At 50.7% G+C, this 23,957-nt stretch overlaps 9 protein-coding genes across 9 annotated transcripts; 3 read left to right on the forward strand and 6 right to left on the reverse strand.

The window, feature by feature from the left end:
* Positions 1 to 1,712: 1,712 nt before the first annotated feature.
* On the forward strand, positions 1,713 to 2,511 carry VTN00DRAFT_6291 (uncharacterized protein; the record flags this gene model as incomplete). Its single annotated transcript, XM_069432911.1, has 2 exons — positions 1,713 to 1,935; positions 2,048 to 2,511. The coding sequence occupies 2 exons, from the start codon at positions 1,713 to 1,715 to the stop codon at positions 2,509 to 2,511; spliced, it is 687 nt and encodes a 228-aa protein (XP_069288723.1).
* Positions 2,512 to 2,751: 240 nt separating this feature from the next.
* VTN00DRAFT_6292 (uncharacterized protein) lies at positions 2,752 to 4,574 on the reverse strand (the record flags this gene model as incomplete). The annotated part of the gene is made up of 2 exons (XM_069432912.1): positions 2,752 to 4,351; positions 4,414 to 4,574. 2 exons carry the CDS (start codon positions 4,572 to 4,574, stop codon positions 2,752 to 2,754), a joined length of 1,761 nt encoding a protein of 586 aa, XP_069288724.1.
* Positions 4,575 to 5,571: 997 nt separating this feature from the next.
* On the reverse strand, positions 5,572 to 7,009 carry VTN00DRAFT_6293 (uncharacterized protein; the record flags this gene model as incomplete). Its single annotated transcript, XM_069432913.1, has 2 exons — positions 5,572 to 6,718; positions 6,771 to 7,009. The coding sequence occupies 2 exons, from the start codon at positions 7,007 to 7,009 to the stop codon at positions 5,572 to 5,574; spliced, it is 1,386 nt and encodes a 461-aa protein (XP_069288725.1).
* A 1,138-nt stretch (positions 7,010 to 8,147) lies between these two features.
* Positions 8,148 to 9,821, reverse strand: VTN00DRAFT_6294 (uncharacterized protein; the record flags this gene model as incomplete). Its single annotated transcript, XM_069432914.1, has 1 exon — positions 8,148 to 9,821. The coding sequence occupies one exon, from the start codon at positions 9,819 to 9,821 to the stop codon at positions 8,148 to 8,150; it is 1,674 nt and encodes a 557-aa protein (XP_069288726.1).
* A 1,707-nt stretch (positions 9,822 to 11,528) lies between these two features.
* VTN00DRAFT_6295 (uncharacterized protein) lies at positions 11,529 to 12,848 on the reverse strand (the record flags this gene model as incomplete). The annotated part of the gene is made up of 6 exons (XM_069432915.1): positions 11,529 to 12,078; positions 12,148 to 12,272; positions 12,336 to 12,397; positions 12,455 to 12,486; positions 12,564 to 12,583; positions 12,690 to 12,848. 6 exons carry the CDS (start codon positions 12,846 to 12,848, stop codon positions 11,529 to 11,531), a joined length of 948 nt encoding a protein of 315 aa, XP_069288727.1.
* A 1,474-nt stretch (positions 12,849 to 14,322) lies between these two features.
* On the reverse strand, positions 14,323 to 19,123 carry VTN00DRAFT_6296 (uncharacterized protein; the record flags this gene model as incomplete). The annotated part of the gene is made up of 14 exons (XM_069432916.1): positions 14,323 to 14,859; positions 14,921 to 15,408; positions 15,464 to 15,707; positions 15,764 to 16,117; positions 16,166 to 16,408; positions 16,462 to 16,559; positions 16,617 to 17,238; positions 17,302 to 17,464; positions 17,921 to 18,130; positions 18,196 to 18,426; positions 18,472 to 18,634; positions 18,696 to 18,721; positions 18,789 to 19,041; positions 19,099 to 19,123. The coding sequence occupies 14 exons, from the start codon at positions 19,121 to 19,123 to the stop codon at positions 14,323 to 14,325; spliced, it is 3,657 nt and encodes a 1,218-aa protein (XP_069288728.1).
* Positions 19,124 to 19,148: 25 nt separating this feature from the next.
* On the forward strand, positions 19,149 to 21,009 carry VTN00DRAFT_6297 (uncharacterized protein; the record flags this gene model as incomplete). The annotated part of the gene is made up of 4 exons (XM_069432917.1): positions 19,149 to 19,689; positions 19,747 to 20,126; positions 20,176 to 20,853; positions 20,917 to 21,009. 4 exons carry the CDS (start codon positions 19,149 to 19,151, stop codon positions 21,007 to 21,009), a joined length of 1,692 nt encoding a protein of 563 aa, XP_069288729.1.
* Positions 21,010 to 21,338: 329 nt separating this feature from the next.
* On the reverse strand, positions 21,339 to 22,498 carry VTN00DRAFT_6298 (uncharacterized protein; the record flags this gene model as incomplete). The annotated part of the gene is made up of 2 exons (XM_069432918.1): positions 21,339 to 22,321; positions 22,399 to 22,498. The coding sequence occupies 2 exons, from the start codon at positions 22,496 to 22,498 to the stop codon at positions 21,339 to 21,341; spliced, it is 1,083 nt and encodes a 360-aa protein (XP_069288730.1).
* A 319-nt stretch (positions 22,499 to 22,817) lies between these two features.
* Positions 22,818 to 23,753, forward strand: VTN00DRAFT_6299 (mitochondrial 54S ribosomal protein bL19m; the record flags this gene model as incomplete). The annotated part of the gene is made up of 3 exons (XM_069432919.1): positions 22,818 to 23,019; positions 23,155 to 23,536; positions 23,624 to 23,753. 3 exons carry the CDS (start codon positions 22,818 to 22,820, stop codon positions 23,751 to 23,753), a joined length of 714 nt encoding a protein of 237 aa, XP_069288731.1.
* Positions 23,754 to 23,957: the final 204 nt, after the last annotated feature.

The raw sequence follows: 23,957 nt of genomic DNA on the forward strand, positions 1-23,957 counted from the left end.
CATTTCATTCAGCGATACGAATGCCTAGTGAGCGAGAAAACCCTTATGGCACAGGAGAACCGGAATCTACGCTTAGCCAATGAAGAACTCCAGCAGAAAAAGTGACAATCTAATCATCAAATGGGTCCTATAGAGGGTCTATCTATTGAAGAAGGTCAAGCTCTTATACAGAGAAATAATGAAGCCAACAAAGCTCCTGCTAGTATTATGGAAGGATCGGCTGCTGCAATTGTACAGCAGCGCCAGCGAGCCCCTCCGCAGTGTACGAATTGCGGAGTTAGGGGTCATAAAAGGAATAGATGTCCTAATCAATCTAGCAATTAAATATTGTCGAATTATGCTGTTATTTTGGGTGTAAATTCATATAGTATTTCATCTAGGTAATCGAGGTGTTCCGCTCGGGCGGGTGTTCCGGTCGGCAGGGAATTACGTTAGTTAACTAGTTAATTCCATGTCTTAAGTCTATGCAATCGGACCAACTGAATGGGCTTCAATATTAGTTACTTATGGCCTCTATCTTATTAATACGTCCCTTCATTGTAGATGCAAGGACTCTTGAAGCTCTAAATGGTTGGTGTAGGACTTTAGCTGGTGTATGGGACCGCACTAGGTGCATGACTACCCAGGAACTTGAACCATCTTCTATATATTCTATCCGCAATGAGTCCATTTGTAGAATAAGCTCGACATTTCATAAAAAACCAAACACATATACACATTCTGTGGCCTGATGTCCTGAACAAACAGAGTTGGGGTTCGGCTCAGTCCCATCATGATCCAAAGGATCCCCACCTCGGCATCGTGCGTCACATGACTTTTGTTCTTTGGGCAAGTTTCTTCGGGCCAACGACGTCGAGGCATCGGTGGAAAAGGAGTACTCTGTTGCATACAGTGCCTGAGGATCATTGCTAGGTGAGTTTAAATTGTTTTCTTTTGTTCTGTCAAGTTCGACTTTAAACGCCGCGAGACGCCTCTTCTGGTGATTTGGGGCTTCTTGCTGTCAAGTATGTGTTCCTGAAAATTTATATCACCATCCCATTTTTTTTAGCTATCGATAAGGCAGAGAGGGGGGTGGGAATTGGATCGCACGAGTTCGAAGTGATTAACAAGCATACACACACTTTATGTTTATGTTTATGTTTTTTTTCCCCTTACGCTTTTAATAACGGGATATAAAAAAAACCTACCCCTCTTTTTCTTGTTCATTTTTTTTTAAAAAAGATATTGTTCTGCGAATTATCGATGTCTTATTTTAATCAAATCATACTACACACATGCACATGCACATGCACATATCATGTCTATGCCTATGCCTATGTTGGATGTCAAGATGACGTCTCTGTTCTCATTCATCGTATACCCAGATTCTTCTTCTTTCCCCTTCTAAAAAAGCCATCTGATAATTGCATATTATTATGCAAAAGCCCCAGAGGACATGACTAACATCGAGACCAGAAGTCATCCATAATACCCTTCTTTTTTGACTGTTTCGAGCTGAGGAGAGAGGGCATCTACACGAACTTATTATTCAAGCTTCCGCGCCCCAATTAGAGGAGGCGAACTTGTTTACTCTAACATAGCCTCTTTTTCTTTCGTATTCCACCTTTCTTGCTTCAAGGGGAACAAAGCACAGAGAGAGAGTCCTAACCTCCCCATATATTCTTTTCCCTCCCTATCAAGGACAAATATACAAAGATAAATAGACGAAAACAATGTCTGTCCCCGTCTCCCTCTCCTTCGAGGACATCGACGACCTCATCTACGACGCTCGCGTCGGCGACCTCGACGCCCTCAAGACCGATATCGCCAACCTGAGCAAGAAGCACAATGTCCCCGCGTCCTTGATAATACGGTCCGCGGTCGACAATGAGGACGAGAGCGAGGGGGGCACGGGTGCCTGTCTCCTACACTGGCCGGCCGCGAATGGGAATGTTGGTATGTATTCCCCCCCCCTTCTTTCTCTCCCCTCTCTACCTTCTATTTTTACTGTATCAGGGCCATGGCCCTGATGTACATAGGGGATATCTAACTGACCATTATTATGTAGAGATTCTCACCTACCTCCTGCAAACTCTCGCCTCCGACGGCCCCAACGAGCTCCCCTCACTGATCAACCACCGCAACAACTCGGGCAACACGCCGCTGCACTGGGCCGCGCTGAACACGCACCTCGACTGCGTGAAGGCCCTCGTCGAGGCCGGCGCCGACATCGACATCAAGAACGACACGGGCCACGACGCTGTCTTCCTCGCGGAGCGGACGGCTTGGTCTTTGGAGGAGGAGCAGGAGCAGAAGGAAGGAGGAGAAGAGGAGGGTAAGGAAGGTCAGCAGGAAGAAGAAGGGGTGGGGAAGATGTCTAAGGGGAGAGAAGTGGTGGAGTGGTTGCTGGGGTGTGAGAAGGGGGCTGGGTTGGAGACTGGTGTTGGTGCTAATGGGGTTAAGAGTAATGGGGATGGGAATGCTGGGGAGGAGATGGAGGGGGTTGAGAAGACGGGTGCGAATGGGAATTGAAGAATAGAGGATTTGGGTCTTTTGATGGGATATGTAAAGACTTTTCTTTCTACTTTTTTTTCCTGCCTTTCTGGCTTGGTCTTTTTCTACTTTTGTTTCTTGGTGAAAGGATGTTTGATCTAAAAAGGAACCCAAGATGCATACCTCGTTGAAAATGCTATTTACAATGAACACAAAGACGCTCACCTAATCATAACAATATACACAAGCTCTAATAGTATGAACAATGAAACCCATCCATCAATCTCGTCTAACCTTATTCCTCTCCTCCCTAGTAATACTCCGACCTTGACTGCTACTCGATCCAGCACTACTGCGACTCATAAGCGGAACCATACCATCGTAAGATCCGTCCATCGAGACAGTTCTGAATCTACCGCTCCCAGGTGCCGGGCCAATCTCCCGAACCTTCATATCCCAGCCGACCTTGAATTTTTGGTCCCGCCAGACGACGGTAATGCCGCCCCAGACGGCCCATATCCAAATCGGTAATGCCAATGTTTCCCGTCCTAGCCAGGCTGCAAACCAGTGCAGGAATGGGCGTCTTGCAGTTCCCCTGGGTAGCGGACGGGCAAAGAACGGCGTCTGCTCGTCTACCTCGACGGTCGCTCCTGAATGGAGCTTCCGATACAAGGTCCAGTCGGTGAAGGCCCAAAAAGCCAAGCCGAGGAGCCACAACACGAAGAATGCGGTCCAGGTGCTCAGGTGCTGGCACATATTGGAGCTGTTCCGTTGAAGGAGGTGAGCCAATGAGGTAGTTACCCCGAAGGTCCCGTAAAGAGAGCAGAGGAATGACTCCGTACCAGGCTCAACCAGGGTTGCGGCAAGAACTGTGAACTTGCGTACTCGCAGCCACCGGACACGACGTGCAATGTAGGCCTTTACACTCATGTTCGCGACGGGCTGAACAGCCAGATCTCCAAAGACAAGTGCATGCTTGCCCCATCGTTCACCGTATTCCTTCTCTTCCCGAATCGGCTTCCTCCAGAGGAGGTCTCCGATCAGGTGATCCTCGCAGATATTGTCAGAGAAGTAGTCAATTCCAGGATTGCGTGGGTGAGGGTCCGACGGAGACGGGGTCGTGAGGTAGTCGAGATGCGAGCGGCGGAACATGTTGGACTTGCCCACGACGCAAGGAGCAACCAAGACGGTGTTGATGGCAGTGTACATCTTCGCATGCGAAGAAGAAAGAAACAGCTCCTCCAGCCTGCCACCACGAGTCCGGAACAGAAAGCTGGGCGTTGATTCCTTGCGGCTTGTCTCATTCCCGATCAAGATGTCACTGTCACCATTGTGGCTGCTCTCAAGTAGTGCCTGACGCTCCTGCCTCAATCCACCCTCCGCATCCACATCCACCGCGATGGGCAGGTGGTGCACGAATTTATACTTCTCCCCGGATCCAAAACCGCACAGCTTGTCGACCATCCGGCCACAAACGCCTTTTCCAACCCAGACATTACAGTCTATGATCCAGACGATATCGCCCTTTGCCTCCCGATACGCACGACTCATGTTTCTGATCTTGGGGTTCGGACCAAGCGGGTACGAACTGCCCGGCTGGAGCAACGGGTCCTCCTCCTCGATGTATATGCGTGCATCGGCGTGTGGGAAGTCCGCAAGGAGCTTCTCCAACGTCGGATATGCGGGATCGCTCCGGGAATCGACACAGAAGTAGATGGTCAACTTATCAACGGGGTAGTCCTGCCGGAAGGTAGCAGCCAGGCATTCGTAGAGATGCGGTTCGAGGCCCTTGACAGGGCGGATGACCGTGACATGTGGTGCTTGGGAAGGGTTCGTAGAAGAGAATGACCGGTACGGCGTGCGCAAGTAGTGTCTCCATCTGGTCGTGTAAGCTCTCATGTCAATTCAACACAGAACAATCGTCAACCAAAAAAGACTTACAATTGGAAATATCCCAGCAGACAAACCGCCGTGACCGTGAGGTACCAGATCAAGCCTACCCAGCCCAGTGCGAGCAGCCATCCAGACATCTCGCCATGGCCGTCGGGATCGACGGCTCGTCCGACATCGAGAGAGCTCGAGTTCGGATTGAGTTTTAGCATGGGCGGACACGGCGACGGGCGGATGAAGCTGCAGGAACGAACGCGCTCAGCGAAGAGAGCATTCTAAGGAAAGGGAAAAAAAGAGGAGAAGAACCAGACGAGCGATTTTCAAGGCTGATCCGGTCCGTACAATAAAACCGCTCGGATGCGGGCGGAGCGTTCTTTGTTCGTCGAGATGGCTGGACGATGAGGTGGACGCGAGCCCCTCCCGGCGTGCCGAACTTCAGCCCGCGCTGAGCTGGACGGTGGAGCTCCGTGGCCGAGATATCCTCAGACTGTCGATCATTCATCTCTCCAATTGCTCATTCTGCTGACATGTTGCATGACAGACGAGGTAGAGACTTGATCTCGGAAGCAAAAACACAGGTCGTGATATCAACCTCTTCGCTGCCGTCGTGTCTCGTCCGCGGTTTGTCGCCGTCCGGGGAAGCTCCCGTCGGTGCCGTTCGGCTCGTCACGGATGTCGTGTGTGCTCCGAATGGACAAAAAGTCCTAAACTTCCAGCTCATATAGTCCAGACGGAGAGATGCTTGCTCCCCTAATGGTGGAGTCGAAAGAGGCATTGTGTCCCGAGCTGTTCCTTGCCATCTCACGTACACAAGGGCCATTCATGCCCTATGCACGCTTTGACCGCATGTTCCCAGAGATTACAATCTACGGAGTACATACAGAGGGCTGGTTTATGGATCGGTTCTATTTATAGTTTAAGTTATTGTTCCTGGCGCCATGCGACCTTCACGGTTGACTAATACCACACAGGCACTGGTCAGAATGTCTACTAGCCGGGATTGGAGACTGATGTTATTTTAAATGACAGATTTTGAGAACCATAAGTGGAGAGTGATACCTACAGCAGCTGAAATGGTTAAGTATCGTGAAGATTGCAGACGCCAAACGCTATATGCTTTGCAAATTTTTAGAAGTTGAACCATGTAAACCAAGAAAAACAGGATGGAAAAGTCGCTGGAAATAACCCCGAAAGCAGTTTCATGTCCTTTCAGCTTGAGTCTCTCCGCACCTTGTCATCATTATGCATCATCGCAATCATCTCATCTCCCTCATCGAAAGTAGGGACCTCCATGCTCTTATTGGTCCCTTTGAACCAGTGCACAGTCTTCATTCTCCTCCTTGCTTCCCTGTAGGAAGCGTATATCCAGACCCCAAGGTACAAGAGAAGAATAGCAGCTCCAACACCGCCAATGACGGCACCGACTAGACCCCTCTTTGCAAAGCTGCTGGTGTCCGGGTCTGCATAGGGACGAGGCACATCCCCGGGACACAGTGTCTGGAGAGAGACGAAGTCCGTATCCTGGACGGCCTGGGCGAGGTGGAAAGTATTATCATCGTAGTTGGCGACCAGGTAGACCTGGCTGAGCCAGGCGTTACCCAAATAGAATTGTTCTGGTCCTCGTCCATTATCATCGTTGCTCCTATTCAAGTTCTGCTGTCGTCCTGCGACGACGGCATTGGACCAGGAGATATTTTGCCGCTTTACTGTGAAACCAGTGGAGAGTATGACGGACATGGTGCCGTTGAAAGGCTTGTTGTTGATCCGGAAAGAACTATCAGCATCTCCTGAAGGGGTTGCTGCATCAAGCGCATCAGCATAAGCCCGGGTGACGTCTGCGGGCAGCGATAGAGCATATTGGTCCGTCGTGATCTGGGCATCAAATCCATCACCTTTCACTAGGCTCACGTTCTGTACCTCTCCTCCGTCATCGTGCAGGATGATCTGCTTGACGTGTACTCGGAAAGGATTGGCGCCAGAAGAATCCAACGTATACTTGTAAACCCCCCCGGTGAAGCGCTTCGAATCGTATCCTCCCAGAGTCAAGCTCCCGTTAACAATAGATCCCTTCGTCTGGGGAGAGCCGTTGCCCACGTAGAGTCCAAAAGATCGCGACGAGATGAGACTGTCATCGTATAACTTTGTGAGTAACGTCGACTGAGGACCGAGCCCAAGCTTCCCGGGGACTGCACTGCCATTGGAGATGACTTTCAACGGGAAGTTGTCGACAGTCGTCTCCGAAACCGGCTCGGTTTGGAAGAAATGGGTATAGAGATGCACGGTATCGGACCCGAATACTGCGTCTTCCGACGATGAGTTGATATCGGTCGACTTGTACGCCTTGTCAGCCTTCCATCTAGTATCTGATGTCAGCGACTTCCTTCCAAAATAGGTTCGAGTCGACTAACGTCCGAGACTCATCAGGCTGGAAGAAGCCACCGGTGCCATTCGAGCGATTGGTAAGATTACTCTCACGGCGGAGATCTACATCAGCCACCGACGTTTCGTTATGCGTCAACGACGGGAAGAGACTTTGGTTCTGGGCCGGTGATCCAAAACCCACAGGAGTGTCGTACTCGAGCGAGTCACTACCGTGGACGTGTCGTTGGTGGATGTCGATGTAGATGGGAAGATGAGAGCAGTTCATTGCGAAGGAAGCTGGTATGAGAAATAAGATAATGGGAAAGATGAAGATCAAGTGTATCATCGTTGAAATAATATGGAGACAACTAAAAGTTAAGCCCTTAGTTCAAAGTTGCATCCCATTCCTTTGATAGGTTCCGATAATGAATGGTACAGCTTCTCGATAATGAGAAAGTGATAAAAAGGGAATTGATAGCGAAAAATGTAAATCCAGAAGGAAAAGAACAGAGTCCCAAGTCAACCATATACCTACAAACAGCCATAGCAGAACCAAATACCAAAGTACTATATAACATGCAGGAGTGGATAGACTTCAAACCCATACGCTCCTCGTCAAAATGCACAGCCATCCTGGCTTGCTGCACACAAAAATAGCGATAAGCTGCGGCTCAGTCAAGTCTACCATATCTGCGGCCGGTCGGTCTCTTTTCTCGTGGATTAGTATTGGTATGGGCGGCAAATGAAACGGCGGATGCATACCGCCCTTTGTGAGGCAGACGCTGTGCAACATACTTTGGAAGACAGCAAAGAAAAGAAAAATGCCCGAAGCTCCACACTTTAGTAGTCAAGATGGGTTGGTAATCTGCCCACGAGCCAAAAGATGGATGGAAAGCGTACAATAAGAAGATGGGAAGTTGGTACGTAGCGTTCTAAGTGTGCAGTAGTGGTAGACAAGCAGCAATGCGTAGTGGCGCATCTGTCGCCGATGCATTGATCCAACAACTGCTAATGGCCTTCTATCCAATGATTGGTGATCAAAGATATCGATCGCGCTAAGAAACCGACAGGACAGAAATAAAACATTCGATAGTGGTCTGGAGGATAGGGTCCTCTCCCAGCTAAGAAAAATACAAACATGGGTTGAATTCGAAGAAGCGAAGAAGTCAATCTGCTTTTCTTCTGCCTACCTAGCAGAAAGGAGGCAACAACAGAATTAACAAAGAAATAAAGTAATAAACCGATCTCCTAGGACCTGTCCCCTTCCGTAGAACCCACATAAAAGTCCTGGACTGGTCAAGTAATAGTACCTATGGGATACACCTGTCCATTTGACTCGTAAACTCCGCGCTTGACTCTCCAATCAGAAACTCCAAACCCCCCGTTGTACCTGGGTATGTAACCGGAAACCCCCAATTCCAAAATCATGCCTTCTTCTTTTTCCTCACAAAACTAGCATTGAGAACGTTGACACTAGGCGATGGCTCCGGTTGGGCGGATCGTAAGTTCGCCTCGCCATTTTCGGCGCTTGGAGCCTTGCCATCCTCCGCGTCTTCCTTCTTTCGCTTCCGAACCAGGCCTGTGTCCATTAAGTTACCTGCCTCTGGAGGCTTAGTGGCACTTTCAGCCTTGATATTCTTCCCCACGACATGTTGGCCCCACCACAACGTGTCTGCGAGAGAAGCAACCTTGCTAACCCACGCCTTAGTGCTAGAGATGGAGACTTCCTCGTTTTCGAAATCCTGCTCGAGTAGGAATTCAATGGCGGTCTTGTAATAGTTGTCACTGAAAATAACATGTCCTCTTCCAGCCTCGGGCCAGAGAAATGGATTGGACACGTTTGATTCTGCTTTCACAGGCCTTTCAGTCGATGTACTCGACAGCCGAGGCGGTCTTTCATCATGCTCCAACTTTTTCGAGTCAGGTTCCCGTACACTTTCCGTTGACGGGTCATGAGCCTCTGCAGTAGTTGCCACTTTCTCCGTAGGCTCTTCTGGACTGACAGCGGTGACATTTTCGGTTTGGGATGTTTCTGGCGTAGGAAGAACCGATGCAGCCGTGTCAGCCTCACTAGGCTGAGGCCGAGGCGCTTTATCCGCTATGTCATCGGAGTTGACAACACCCGGGGGATTGACAACCAACCACAGGAATCCAGTGAGCCTCCCGGCAGAACACTCCTGTCGAAAGGACATCATCTCCCAGAACTGGTCCAAGGACCGGACACTCCTCCATTGCCCCGCATTTTCTTTCTTGACGGAGTCACTCGCCTCCGTCCGTTCCGGCAGCTCGTCATCCAAGTCGAGAAGGAAGCGTGACTTAGGGTCATCCGGAAACCGGGGGACCAAGCACCTTGGAGGGGCCCCTGGGTTCTTGCAAACCTGATGTAGAGGGTACGAGTTGACCCATCTGGGATGCTCCTTGTCATCGAATTTTGCCGTAGGCGGGAAAAACGCCCTTGTCTCGAACTTATCACAGCCCGGGACGATCAAATACGCAGTCGCCGAACTTTTTACCGACTCGACTCTCTGGTCGAGCAGCCCTTTATCCTGGGATCGGGACTCCGGTTCGTATTCCCTCAAAATAGGATCAGCTACTCGACACCACCACTTGATCAGACCTCGGTCGTCCAGGACATGCTTGCCCACATTGTCGATGCTGCCCGGGAACAAGTACTGGTTCTGGGCGCGCGCAAACAGCGACAGAACCAGCCTGACCCCTGGTCGCTGACGGGTCTGCACCAAGTAGGAAAGGAAAGTGGTAGAAATCACCCTGATCAGCGAAATCTTGGGCGTAGTTTTCAACAGGCGCAAGTTGCCCGTCGAATCGGCCTTGGAGATGAAGATGGTCGTAAGGCGATCCGTGCTGTAGATCAGGACCTCGATCCCGAAGACGATGAGCTCCTCCTCGTCCTTGTCATCGCGATTGATCGATACTGTCAGGAAGTGATTCTCGCAGAATGTAGTCTCGGGATCCTCCCCCGGCGGGGCCGAGAAGATGGCCTCGCATGGAGTTGGGGGGGTTGAGATATGACGAAGAGTGGTCTTCACATCTTTCGGGAGAACTTCAGCAAGGAGGTCGCCGAGATCGGGCTTAGACATTGGGATTATATACCTAAGTGGAATGCATGGACTATGGTACTCAAAACTAGGATAATCGATCTTCCATTTAATAGATGAAGCTAACAGGGGCACGCGTCGGCGGGACGCCAGGGCGCGTTCCACTTTGAAAAAGGTCACGTGATATTGCTTTCGCGGTCCTATATAATGTAATTCCCGGCCGAGCGGGCCGCCCAACCGAGCGGGCCACCTTTCCACATCGCTGTTATGGCACAGCCTAGGAATCTCCGATAAGACAGTGAGGGGGAGAATATATCACGTGACAATGGATCAAGAGCGATGGCCATGATCCATCAGGACCTTTGATCCGTCCGACCTCTTGATCCAACCTGACCCTTGATCCATCCATGGTCATGATCCACCGGATAGGTATTTCCGAAGCAGAGTTCAACATGTATATAAGACGCTCCTTAACCATGGGGATTAGGACCCCGTGGTCAACTCAAATAGCAATCTTGATAGCAACATTGCTAGTAACGGCCTAGTCATCTCTTTCTCTTGCTTTCTGTCTTCAAGATAAACCCAACGAGCCTCTGCCTAAGAAGTCTTAGGTCCGCCGTTACAATCGCGAATTCTATATAGAACTTGATGCTTAATTATCTCTCCAAAACAGTAATTATTTACAAAAATTATAAAATTGAGCGATTATAGCACTGAGTCCTTTTATGCCCAATAGTGCCACAGTCACTGCACCTCAGTGGTGCACGCATACGAGGTGCAGAAGCTGCCTCCATGGCCAGAGTGGCCATACCCTCCAGCACCTGATTTTGATCTGGAATTTGACTTTGTATAAGATCCTGTGCTTCCTGAATTGAAAGGCCTCCTTTATGAGATAGCTGCTTGGTTGATTGCATGCGCTTCTGCCTCTGCTTCTCATTTGCAGCCTGTAAATCATGATTTTCCTTTGTAAGAAGTACAGCACTATTCATAGCCAATTGGCAGCCCTTGGTAAGCTGATTTAATGCCATATTAGTAGGACTTGGAGGGCTCTGCATACACTGCTTCAAAAGTTCCTTAATTGCAGTTGCTTGATGCTGTAATTCAATGATATTATGAGGTGTCTCTGGCACCCAATTGGCTCCAGCACAGCTTCCAGGTGGTGTAGGGGTTTTGAGCTGTATATTAAGCTGTAAGATGACTTATTCTGGATTAAATGGCACTAATCCAGTTGCTGCAAAGCCATTCCTAATATTTTCAGGTTTGAAGGCTTCTGCATGAGCTTTGGGGTATGCTGCAAGGAAATCTACCTTATCAATATGGTTGATTCCAAGCCACATACTCTCTTCCACTAAGCTGCCATATATGCGCTTTAGAACTAGAGTACAGTGCCCCTTTCTAGAAGCAGCCCTCTTCCGCGACGAAGAAGGTCTTTTCTGAAATGGAAAAAGCTTTTTTGATTTCCTTCATAGTGGTCAGTGGTCAATCAATGTTCATTCCAATATATGACGTATTAAGCAGCACTTTCCTATTCAATACACATAGTAGGTTTTTCCCTATCGTACCAGTATACACTCGAATAATTCAATTATACAAACCTTCTCACAAATATCGACATTGCTCACCTGGGGAAAGGCGGCCAGTTGCCGCATAGGTCAAGCAATTCTCTTCCCGACATTCCAAATGCGAATATATGCGGATATGAAATCTCGTCACGGAGATCTATGTACCGTTTGATAAAAGAAATTAAATCTAGAAAAATTTTGCCACAGCATTCAAGTCGTCAGCGTTCACCAGGGCGACGCCTTCCCTCAGCAGCGTTCTCCAGATCTCATTCCGGAGCCTGATCGGGTAGTATGGCGTGTTCCAGTACCGGACACCAATTCCTCTACTTTTCGCCGTGGCTATCTGAGCACGGAGTGTGCTCAGCTGCTCCTGAGACAATGCAGGAACAGTGTCTGAAGTGACCTTGCCGAAGACTTCTTCGAAGTCTGTAGATGCGATGGGCGAGATCAACGACGTGACATCCGCGTATTCGGTGTCATTCAGTGATTCGAGAGGGGCATCGAAGAAATAGTCGCGATCAGCGATAGGTCCCACCATGTTCAGCGGAGTATTTCCAGTGCCGATGACCGTAACAGGGCCGTTGATAAGGGTCTTGTTATTCTTGAGGGTAGTGAGATAGCCCGGTTCACGAAGGGGTTCCAGAGCGGAAATGACGGCCTTTAGCGTCTCAGGGCCAGAGGTCTTCAGGTCGATAAAGAAGTAGAGGGTTTGGCTGGTGTTGGTATCAAATACACCGCTGCAAGGGCATCTGCGCGTCAGCACGTGCAATGCTGCTGGGGGTGTCTGGGATCGACTCGGTACTCACTTCTTAGTTTTTGAAGTCACGAATTGGGTGGTCGGGTTCTGGCGTTTCAGGGTATCCAGGATTGGATTGATATATAGCGATTCGAGGGTCCGCTCTTCGGTCAACGATGACTCGTCGTGACCGACCTGTTCCACTATAAGCATACCATCCGTGAGGGTAGTTGAAGCATATCAAGTATTGATACGCACATAAAGGGTATCATTGTACAGCCAGACATCAGCTTCGGTCGAAATGCATCCTTTGGAAAGAGCTGGAATAACCGATCATTAGCGGTGTACGAAGGGCAAACAGGGCGTCGCATCTGTACCAGTATAGAAGGGCACGTCTCTCCAGTAGTCACTTGAGGTCCGTCAGCAATTGACCACAGACAAGACACTAAGCCTTCTTCATGTTATGAGCGGTGAACATCAGCATACTTGTGCGAGTGGACGGGAATCTATAGGCAGCGCAATGGGTTAGCTTAAGCTCAAAGCTCCCCAAAGGCCTGTGACAGAGAGCTTTATTTCTCCGTCGTTCGTGCTGGGCTATGTTTGAAAACTTACAGGCATAATTCCCCTTGTGAAGTCCGTTGGATAGTGATACGCGTCGCTTCCATGGGTGTTCTTGAGGATGTTCTGGAGGCTTGGGGAAAGGGAGCTTCCCGCGACAAGCTTCGAGCTCGCGAGTGTCGCGGCCAATAGCGATAACGTCGAGAACTTCATTTTCTTTAGAGAACGACTAAAAACGAAGGAATTGGGAAGCAGAAAAGAACAAGAGAGCTTCTTCCCGAACTAAGGACCGAGAAAGGCCGCTCTCGACAGGAGAGAAGGTGTACGGAGTGTTTTAATAGCTGACATTCCTTTGCTCGTCAGCAGCAGCAGAGGCCGACCGACGTTGTCGATCCACCGACAACTGCGCTGCCAATCTCCTCCCCACGTGGCTGTACATGCGACTTGGCAACTTCACAATGACCAATTACTATGCGATGAGATGCAGGCATTTTGGTTATTACTGGAACAAATTTCGCCATCGGCAATTGAATCATCACCATTGAGCGTCTGTCGCAGTGTTATTACTACGGCAGTCAAGAAACGCGCAACCCGGAGTTACCGGAGTAATCTTGAGACCACTATTTCTACCAATGCTCCATACATAGGTATATGTATACCTCATCCATGCTTCCTGGAAGTAATCCTTTTATCAGTAAATGCTTCTCTGCTGCTTCTCTTCGTGTCACTGGATTAGGGTTTCATCGTCATTCTAGGCATGAATTCCAGACACCAGCATTGTCAGTTTGAACTGACTAATATGACAAAAAGGAACGTCACGTAAGCATCAGTCGACACGATGCCCGAGTGGTGTCTATATGCCAACATCAAAGAAAAAGAAGACAAGTTCTATTTGGATGCTCAAGGAGGGGTGTATGTGAGGTTCTTACGTACAACCTTTGTATACAGCATCCGACATTGCGGATGATTAGGTAGGCTGGTAATAAGACAAAAAAGCAAACTTTCCATTCTACTACTTGTAATGGGCCTGTTTTCGATAAAAAATCGATTCTACTCGATTGTACAGTACACTATCGTACGTACCTTTCAGGTACAGGGTTCGTTCGCTCGGGCTAGTTTAGTCCAGTAGACAAAACACCATCAATCAACCAAGCACATGAAATCGAGGATATTCAAAGATATACTGGGAAAAGACACAATGCTTTGGTTGGACTACTCCTGCCCCTTTCTCAATTTCCATGTCCCACAGGGAAGGTCTCAACAAGACAAGGAAACTGAGAGTTTTTGTGTGTCCTGGAAGGAGAGAGACCTAAAATTAGTACTGCCGTAGAAGACAAGTCTCAGGGCAGAGCGCCTTAGACAGTAACAGTGATGTTTACTAGTTCCTGTCATAAGTCATGACAGAATCGGACGCTGTTTGAGGACACGCGCGCGGGTTACCATTTCCCCTTAAATTAAAACAATGTACGGGAAGCAACATAGGTACAGCGGTAGAATGAAAAACTGCCATTTCCAGGAGAAAAAAAAGGAAGAAACAAAATGGAACTGATAATTGGCCCAAGTCACGGAACGCCCGCTTGGTCATGGGACAAACAACGCCAGAGACAGGTATCCTCCTAAAACATAAAAAAGAGGGAAAACGAACGAGACAGAGATACGGTATCAACAAATAGACAAAACAGATCGACTATACCTCCCTCACACTAGGAGTCCTGGATGCGTTCTGTAACGATGATGTATCCTGGTTATTGCTCGGATTGTTATTCCATCCCCTCAGATTCAAGTTCCCGATCCGCTGCACCAGGTTGCTGCCGACGGCGTCCACAGCGCCCTTGGGCGCAAACAGTGTCGGCCCCTGCGCCGCCGTCTCCTGGACCCTGAATAGCTTGACGCCCGTGCCGTTCCAGACACCCACGGTGCCCGGTGTAGAGCCGGACGCGGAGCCGACGACCATCTCACTGGAGAAGATGAATCCCCAGAGCAGAGACTCGTACCAGCCCATAGAGAGTGTGGTCCACTCGAAGGAGTGCACGCGGATCGGGGAAGGCTCTGAGAGGATGGTCTGGATGTGGGGCTCTTCGGCGAAGGAGGGAAGGTTGGAGACTAGAGTGCGGGCTTCTGTGCTAGAAGAGGACTGCAGGGCGGCGTCGGGGACGTGAGGTGAGATGGCGGAGATAATGGTGAGGATCGTGTGGAGGGGAAGTTCGGGGAGCCAGGAGTCGAGCTAAAACAAAACTTGTCAGGAAAAGTGACACATGGATTGAGGGGGGTAGGAATCGACTTACCCAAACTGCAGTTGGAGTAAAACCAGTACTTGTAGACGGAATGGCTGGAACATTACCGTTCAGGCTGCTCATACTATTTTGTCTCGAGAAAGACATTTGCCCGGCAGGCATTTTTCCTCGCGCCTTTTCAGACATCCCCCGCAGTTGAGGTGGAACATTGTCGTCGGCCGATGATGAGACAGAAGGCGTGCGCGAATTTTGAAGAGATGGGGTAGATTGTGACGGAGTATTTAGCGCTTCCGCTTCTTCGTCCGAGTCGTCTCCTCCGATAGCGAAAGGACCCCCTTCCTCGGGGATGTGACTCAAAGGCGATTTCGAGCGAAGTTCGTCGCCTGAATGCGAAAGGGATGGACTTGCGACACCATCGTTTTCTTTCCTTCGTTGATTTTGACGTTCGATCTCCTGCTGCCCACTTTCAAGCGTGAAAGCTCTGACGGCCTGGAAACGTTTTCTCGATTTGAGGATAACGTAGACGAGATAGGGATTTTCTAGCAACTATTAGTCGGCCCTCTCAATAACGATACCAGAAGAGTATTAACATACTAGTAAACTGGTGCTCGAGAACAGCGTTGATAAACTCAAGCAACGAAGAAAGGAGGGTATGATTCGTCTCGTTAGCCAATAGGAAACTTGGAGCAGACATTGACGCAAACAGCTGCAGGATCTTCGAACAGGTGGTCGGCGACAGATGCTCAGCATAAGCGGCTATGTTGTTTATTATGGCCAACAGCGCAGGGTAGACAGCGTCAAGCTTTCCCTTGCTTGTAGTCATAAGAGTGTGTATTGACTGAAATTGACCATTAGCCTGAGAGTATCATATCATTGGAGTAATCAATAACTTACTATGATGAGATAGTCTGCATATGTGCCTCTGAAGCCAGAAATACGTATGCTCGGCGGCAAAGTGTCTTGGGCTTCGAACTTCTTGTTCAGGCTCTTTCCGAAGTTGGGTTCCACGCTCAGAGTCTGCAGAATGAAGATGCACATCCTGACCACTCCTTGCTTAGAAGGGTCCGTTCTGTACTCTATTGCATAGAAGATACAGAGGATGACAAAGTCATGTGCACGGGGCGAGTCGATTATGAATGATCTGAATCTCTTGTTGCATTGCAGGGCCTCCCAGAATAGAATGAGCATTTCAGGGGCCCACTTGACTGACTTTTGACTACCGGGGAGGTAAGAAGCCGTAGCTTGCATCTAATAGTTGTCAGTAAGAGGACCTGCAGCTTATCAGTCACTACTCACCGGCTGGTTTAATACTCTGGTCATTCCGTCAACGAGGAACTGAAAATCTTGGGGCCTGTGCAGTCGTCCGAAGTAATGGCGATAGTAATTCTTCGGCGCGGGCCCGCGTCCATCCTCGGGGATTGGGTACAGAAGAATCACCAGGAGGAACTGCAAGCAATAGATGACAAGAATCTGCTTGGGGTCTTTCCACACAACGTGATCGTATGGAACTCTCCAGGATGCAGGGTTGTATTTGATAGTCTGCATACTAAATGTAAGCAATCTAACTTATCTTTGAAGCCGCTTCTACCTACAGTGTTCAACAGAGAGCAAAGCAGTGTCAGAACAATCTGCTTATCGGGACACGTTGCGATATACGTAATGGCCTTGACTCCTTGGACAGGCAAAGTATCTGAAGATGTCAGTCCTTGTAGAGCACCCCTGCCCGTCGCCGCGCCGCAGAACTTACTCAGTGGCATATAAATAGCCTTTCCCGTCAATGTAAGCAGCAGTCTCAGAACCTCGCATCGATTGTTCTCCAGTTCCCTATTCGACCCCATCGCACTGTTGCACCCCACCCCACTCTGCCAGATCGCATAGGTAACCTTGTTCTTTGCAGCGGGGAGCTTTGGTATGGTAAAGTCGGTGTAGAACAGGAGGTCTATCAAGGTGTCTATCAACTCCTCAGCCAACGGCTTCACGTCCTCGTAGTCGCTTTCCCGGGGCTGTGTCTGCGCCTGCTGCTCGTCGCTCTGCGCCTCGTCGAACAGGACCTCCGATGCGATCTGTGCCCGTCGGGTCTTCTTCTTGCGACGAGCCCAGAAGAATTTCTCTTCCCATTCTTCCAAGTGTTCTGCCTCGTATATGAACGGAAGTATCCGGGTGAGGATGCGAATGCAGTTCAGCGCATCTCGGTCAGGAGCGAGTTCCGGGTCGGGGAACGAGGGATGGTTCTTCAGTATGATCAGACGAGAAGTTACGGCGAGTATCAACGTTTCAAGATTCGAAAACGCAGTATCTCGGGTTCGTCGTATGTCCGCGGGGGTGAATAGGCTGAAGACGTCCTCTGTCGATTCTGGGAGCTCCCAGAACTTTGGAAGCTAGTCAGCAAGAAAGGAGCGCTAAGCTTCCCCCATAAAAGAAATTGAACTCACTCTGGCCCAGTACGGGTCATCCGCTGCTATTTCGCTGTCCTCCGAAAGGCGAAAGATGCCCTGCTTGAAGACAAGCTTAGACTCCGAGGCACCCATAGCGAAGTCGCCAAACCGCTCACGGGGAGGTTGTCGCTCATAAAATAAGATGACCTGTGACAATCGCCTGCAATATAAATATCGTCCGGAACCGGGAGCGCTGGTGGCTCTGAGTTATGGGTATCGGCCTCGAGGTGGTTATGTTGCGCTTCGCCTGAGTTAGGATACCGGATACGCTGCAGGTTCTAGGCGAGCCTGTTGCGTCGCCGAAAGCTGCGGGCGTGAATGCCTAGGCACATCAAGAAGACACACCTGCAAACAACTTATACACGGCCCAACATGACAATTTTTACTGCGAAAAATACCGTTAGAAGGCAGATAGAACATTCTATTATGCTCAAAAACTATATCATAATAATGCTAGCTTAAAACCAAGAGCTCTACACTTTTCGCACGCCAATTCGCAGTGTAGCCAGGACAAGCAAACTTCAAATCTGCGCCCACTAAAACACACCATTGCCAGACAATCTTCGGTTTTTCTCATATAACCACTTATTGCTCAATCCCAAACTGGTACGCTTACCTCCCACCGGCGACGGCGTAGCAGGCCCTCGCGACACGGATAAGGTGGAATCTTTGAAGGGCGAACTGGAAGCCAAAGAAGAGGACCCGAAGCTCTGTCTGCGTTCTCTGTTCCCATTTGTAACTGCCTTCTGAAATAGCGGGCTTGCAGTAGGCGAGAAAGAAGCGCCCATTGAAGCCCTGCGGCCCGATGACGACAGACCCCCACTCGCTGATAGAGGGGAGGACCCTCTGCTGACTGGACTCGCTTGTCGCGATCCAGAAGAAAGTCTATACCTTGGCGGCGTTATATATTGTGTGCCAGGTGTCGCTGGAGGAGTACTGGTGGGGTCAAGCCCGAGCAGAGCGCGTTGCGATGGCGTCAGAGGGATGTCGGAGAGGTCGTCTTTTGGTCGGAATAGAGGGTACAGCGCGATGAGTATGTTCATAAGGAAGAACAGTCGTAGGATGAGAAGAGAAAGGTCGGGATATGTTGAGAACTTGACGAGCGATTGCAGTTTGAGAGCACTATTCCTGTTAGCTGTCGAACACCTCCACGTGGGCTTCACTCACTGTGATCTGAACCAGCCTCCAAAAAACCAGGTTGCAACCAGCGCCGCACCGTTCCAAAGAAGCTTCTTTACGTTGCGGTCATCAAAAGCAGCAGCATTCTGTCGCCTGACGATCTCATTGAGACGAGGGTGCCGCCACTTCCCGGGCGTCTGCGTGTCGGGCGCTGGCGATGCGCCGGGGGTCGATGGGACAGAATGAGAGGCCATTGGTCGCGGGGCAAATACGCAAATAAACAAGCACGAAGAGATTACTATGTCCCTCGTGAGCTACCGGGTCTTGAAGCAGAAAGCAAACAGGCGGGAGATACGCGCACTCACCCTGGAAGGAAACTTACCAGACCTACCTTTTGACGCTCTTCAACGCAGATCCTCGATCGTTCGCATAGCAGAGAAGATCGAGCTACGGAGAAGAGGTGCTGAGGGGCATAGCCGTGAGCATAAACTGCGCTGTCGAGGATCTGTTTGGATAGATCCTGGCAATAGGAGCGCACTGAGCAGAGACGCTTTTGCCGCGCTTCCGCAAGCGCGTGCCCCAAGCGCCCGCCGGACGCCAGCTCCGACCCCCCAGGATCTCCACATCTGGCACATCACTCCTATCTCCGACTAACGTTCCATGGCCTGCCCGCACCGCTGCCGTCATCCTTCTTTCGCATGACTTCAACCTGAATCTTCCCGAACATGGCTGCCGAGGCGTCAGGTCTGGCTAAGATCGATGCCTTCCTGGCCGACATCCTGTCGGACTGGAACATCTACTCGACCCTTATCGCGACCGCCGTCGTGATCTTCTTTGGTTATACTCTAGTATACGCCAAGGAGCCCGATGTTCATCCATACTTGCTTGCCCGTCAGGCGACCGAATCTCCTGTCAGACAACCTGGTGAATCTGCGGTATTCAGGAACCTAGAGACACCGTACGGCTTCCCGCTCAAGAGTGGACTAAATATCAAGGACCCCGGGGCGCCAAAGTACACTGGTGGACGGAATGGCGACCTGTGCGACATCTGGAGGGCTGCTGTCCGCGGAGCCGTGAACGAAGATGCCACGGTTTCGGGGAAGCAGGGGAAGATCTATACGGTCTTGGGAAGGAATGTCGAGGAGCACAAGCTGGACGATGTCACGCAGGAAATCAACGTCATTGGGCAGTATATCAAGGACTCAGCAGCCAGAACAGTTGTCGTTTGTCTATCTGACTCAGTTGAACTGCTTGCTGCTATATTCGGTTCGTAACCTATAACATCACTACGGAGAGAATGAGATTACTGACGTTCGTCGACAGCGGGTGCTTTCTATGGATTCAAGACTGTCATCGTTCCGCACAATCTCCCGGCTGAGACTCTATCAGCTTATCTACAGAAGGCACAGGCTGAGGTTTTGATTGCTGAGGCTGGTTCTGTCGACCTGTCTGTTGTCACTACGGGAAATAAGCAGCTCAGCCATGTTGTTTGGGTTGCAAAGCAAGGCAGCCGGCACATGGACTGGAACGAGGTGCCTGAGGGCATCGGAGGCAGTCTCGAGGTTGCTGTTTGGCACGAATTGGTCAAAGACAAGAAAGACTCTGTGGGATCTGAGGTCCCTGCCTCGGCGCCAAAGTCTGAGACACCGTCCGTCGTGACTGTCTGGCCATCTTCAGGCGAGTTCATCGAGTATACGCCAAGGGTATGTCCTTCCCAATCAATGCATTGCTCCATGTTGACCATGCGAACAGAATCTCGTGTCCGCCATCGGTGCACTGGTCTCTTCATTGCCTCGTGGCCAGAGATTTAGCCCGGACGATTTGGTTCTTACCATCGATTCCCTTTCTCTCCCGTACCCTCTGTGCTTGACACTGGCAGCCCTTTTCTCGAACACTTCTGTTGCTCTCAACTCTGTCGCTGGAGAAGATATCGACTTCGCGCTTGCCACTGTTGGCGTCTCGCCCACGGTCATCATCGCTTCGTCTCGTACCATGTCCAATTATCACGATAAGTTCATGCTGCCTCATACCGGCATTATCTCGAAGATTGGCCGCTGGTTCCAGGCACGGAGTCTGGATGCGGGTCACATGCCCACACCCAACTTCCTTAGCCGGCTTGCCAACATCGGGCCAACAGCTGAACTGTCCCTTGACAAGCTCCGGCTGTTGTTCGTTTCCCACCGCGTCGACGCCAGCGACAAGGACCGTCTGACCTCTGGGCAATTGACCGATCTGAGAATCTTCACCGGTGCTCGCGTCGTGTACGCCTTGACGGGCCCTGGAGTTGCTGGTGCAGTCACCCAGACGAATGTGTTCGACTACAGAATGCATAACGGACCTGGTCACTTCGGAGCTCCACTGAGCAGCGTCGAGATTACCTTGACTGGCCATCCTGAGGACGCGGGGCTTGAGAGAGCCGTAGAGGGACAGGTAAGAACATCGAATTCTTCTCCAGCAGTATCACAGGGGACCTATTGCTAACTGCTATTCCAGATCACGGTGGCCGGACCTGCCGTTGTATCTGGCAAGACTTCCCTACCGGCTCGAGGACGTTTCCGCGAGGACAACACGTTGCAGTTATGTTAAACTTTGATAGTGGTGCTTTCGGTTTCTTTAAAACGTGACGCTCAAAAACGATAGCGAACTATATCCAGATCTTAACTCATCATGTCATATCAAATGTGCACACTGACGGCTCTTATTCTTGACCCGAGATTTCCCCAACTTTATGGTTCTGACAGGGACGAAAATGATTGGTTTCAACCCACTTTCATTTCTGAGCATGTCGCTATTGAACAACATAAAAAAAGGACATTTCTTTCCTGAATCGGGATCCGAAGTGTCTCTTAGATAATATACAATGGTTATCGTAAAAAACAGGACAGGAGAAGGGGAGGAAAACAAAACTAGCTCTTCTAATTGGACGTCAAGAGCTGGCTCTGTTTAAAGCCCAGCGTCGGCTGCTCCTTGACCTCTGCCGGGGCGCTCTTCTTCTGCCCCCTGATCAGCCTCTCCAGCTCGCTCACACGAGCCTTCAGCCCGCTGCCGACGGCCTTGTCGCTCGCGATGCCGTTCACCTGCAGCGCCAACTTCATTCCGTTGTAGATCGGGACGTTCTCCTGCAGCATCCGGTCGACGCGCGGCCAGTCCTTGGTCTCTGCGTCGAAGGATCCCAGGGGCCAGGTCGCCAACAGCCGCTGGGCGTATGTGCGGACGTGGCCGGTCTCATCACTGCCCCCGAACTCATTCAAAGCCCGCGCGGCGCTGAGCTCGAGCAAGACACCAACGACGAAGGGCCGTCGCTTGGGATCCTGCTGGACATCGTGCACCACGTGCTCCGGAGCCTCCATCAGCATGGCCGCCTGCCTCGCCAGGCTGAGAGCCTTGGTGAGTCCCTTGCCCTGAAACTCCGCGGCCTGCGCCTTCTGATGCAGCATGAAGTAGAACTTCTGCACGACGTCGATGTTGTTGAACCGCAGCCCCGTCCTCTCCGACTGCTTCGCACACTCGAGGATGATACCCAAAGCGTCCGCCGCGCCCGCCTTGCGGATCAACCACTCCCACCGGTTGGGTTTCAGGACGCGGCCCGCCATGCGCAAGCCCGCGAGGAAGGGGATAATGTTCTGCCAGTCCTTGGTCGTCTTCATCAGCGACACGACCTGCGTGATCTCCTGGTTCCTGGGGCGCGACTGCGGGTCCATGGGGCGGAGCTGGAACTTCTCATCTTCGCCGATGGTCACCGAGATGGGTTGGTCGTCGAGGCGTTCCGAGTATTTTTGCCGGAACATGAGTTTTCTCTGTTGCTCGCCGAGACCGAAGGGGATGAAGAGCTCTTCGCGGAACCGGTTCAGGGCCTGGTCGAGTTCCTGGGAGGAGGTCGGGGAGAAGGTGGGAATGGCTGTGCGGGAAAGCAGCAAATATTAGCATTGTCTGGAGAATTAAAATACACAGAAAGATAGACATAGACCAATTTACCATTTTTCGAGTAGCTGCGAGTCTGTCTGAAGGAAGTAGAGACCGATTGCCGGAGACAATTCTGGCAGCGGAAGAGCCTGCCCACGGCGCTTTGCGCCATTGTTCTTCTGTGTAATGTGCTTTTTCCGGTTCGTAAGAAACAGGAAGAAACTAGACCCCGAGCCCTAGAAATAATATTATAAACCAACCCGGGTATATAAAGAATAAGAGAACGTGGGGTAAAACGGCCTTGAGACCGACCTGCGCAGCGTCCGTAAAAAGTTCCGGCGGGCAGTTCTCTCTGCTCGAAGACCGACCCAAAACGGCAACTCAAGGCTTGGCGCCCGAAACTCTGCCACGCTCGGACCTTCAAGATCTCCAAGTCCTTCATATCTTAAGATCAAGTTTATCTTTCCCGCCAGGGAGACCAACACACAACCATGGCGGCATCATTACCGGCCCTGCGGCCGCTGGGCAGCCTGCGGTCCGCCATTGCAGCGGAATTGAGACAGCCGGCCTTCTTCAGCGGCCGGCGATCGCTCTCGACTGTGTACTCGGCGAAGCCAGAGCAGAAGCCTCTTCCCGCGAACCTGCCGCAGAACTTCTACTCGCAGATCCCGGAGCGGTTCAGACCGGATCAAGGTATGCTATGCTTCCTACGTTTTCAATGTCTTGCTTTGGGATCGGGTGTTTTTCGATCCCAATTGCACCTAATCCATCCACAACTCGGCTTGATCTGTCTACAGAATAGAATCCCAAATGGCTAACCCATCGCAGTCAAAAAGAAACTCAAAATCTACCCCCCACCGCCCACCGCCCTCGCAAAATGCAAAGACCCCATCGCTGCCGTGACCGAATCCCAACTCGCGGTCCTGGACCCGACCGGTGAACGCAAAGCCCTCTTCGACTACCGGCGCAACCCGCGCAGCGTCAAAGTGGGCGACATCCTGCGTGTGACCTTCAAGTCCGGGGACCCATTCTCGGGCGTGTGTCTGAACATCCGGTCGCGGGGGATCGACACGGCGTTCCTGCTGCGGAACGAGCTGACGAGGGTGGGCGTGGAGATGTGGATCAAGGTGTTCAGTCCGAACGTGGAGAGCGTGGAGATTGTGCAGCGGACGGAGAAGAGGAAGAGGAGGGCGAGGTTGTATTATATGAGGTGCGTTGATCTCCATTGCCCGGATTTGGTGCTTTGTTGCACCTTTGTTTTTCTATGGTGAGACTTATATACTGACAACTGCTCCAGACAACCTAAGCACGACATGGGCAGCGTCGAGAACATCGTCCGGAACTACTTGCGGCAGAAGTCCGCCCTGACCGGTCAGCGCGAGTCGCAGCAGCGCCGGCAGACAAATGAACAAAAGGCGCAGTCGTGATTCTGAAATTCTCCTTGCTATGTTTTCTTATGCGATACATACAATTTTTGGGGGAAATTGTATAACTACCTACCTGACATGGGAAAGTGGGTTCTTTATGTATTATTTTATGTCCGAGTCGCAATCTCTAGCGGAAAGAGAGAGAGAGTCTCCCGTTTCACGAGCTATATCCCTACCGAAGTGGCTGGTTTCTTCAGAGAGAAC

Source organism: Thermoascus crustaceus (genome assembly GCF_041956765.1).
Source record: "Thermoascus crustaceus strain CBS 181.67 unplaced genomic scaffold VTN00scaffold_3, whole genome shotgun sequence".
Taxonomy (NCBI): Eukaryota; Fungi; Ascomycota; class Eurotiomycetes; order Eurotiales; family Thermoascaceae; genus Thermoascus; species Thermoascus crustaceus.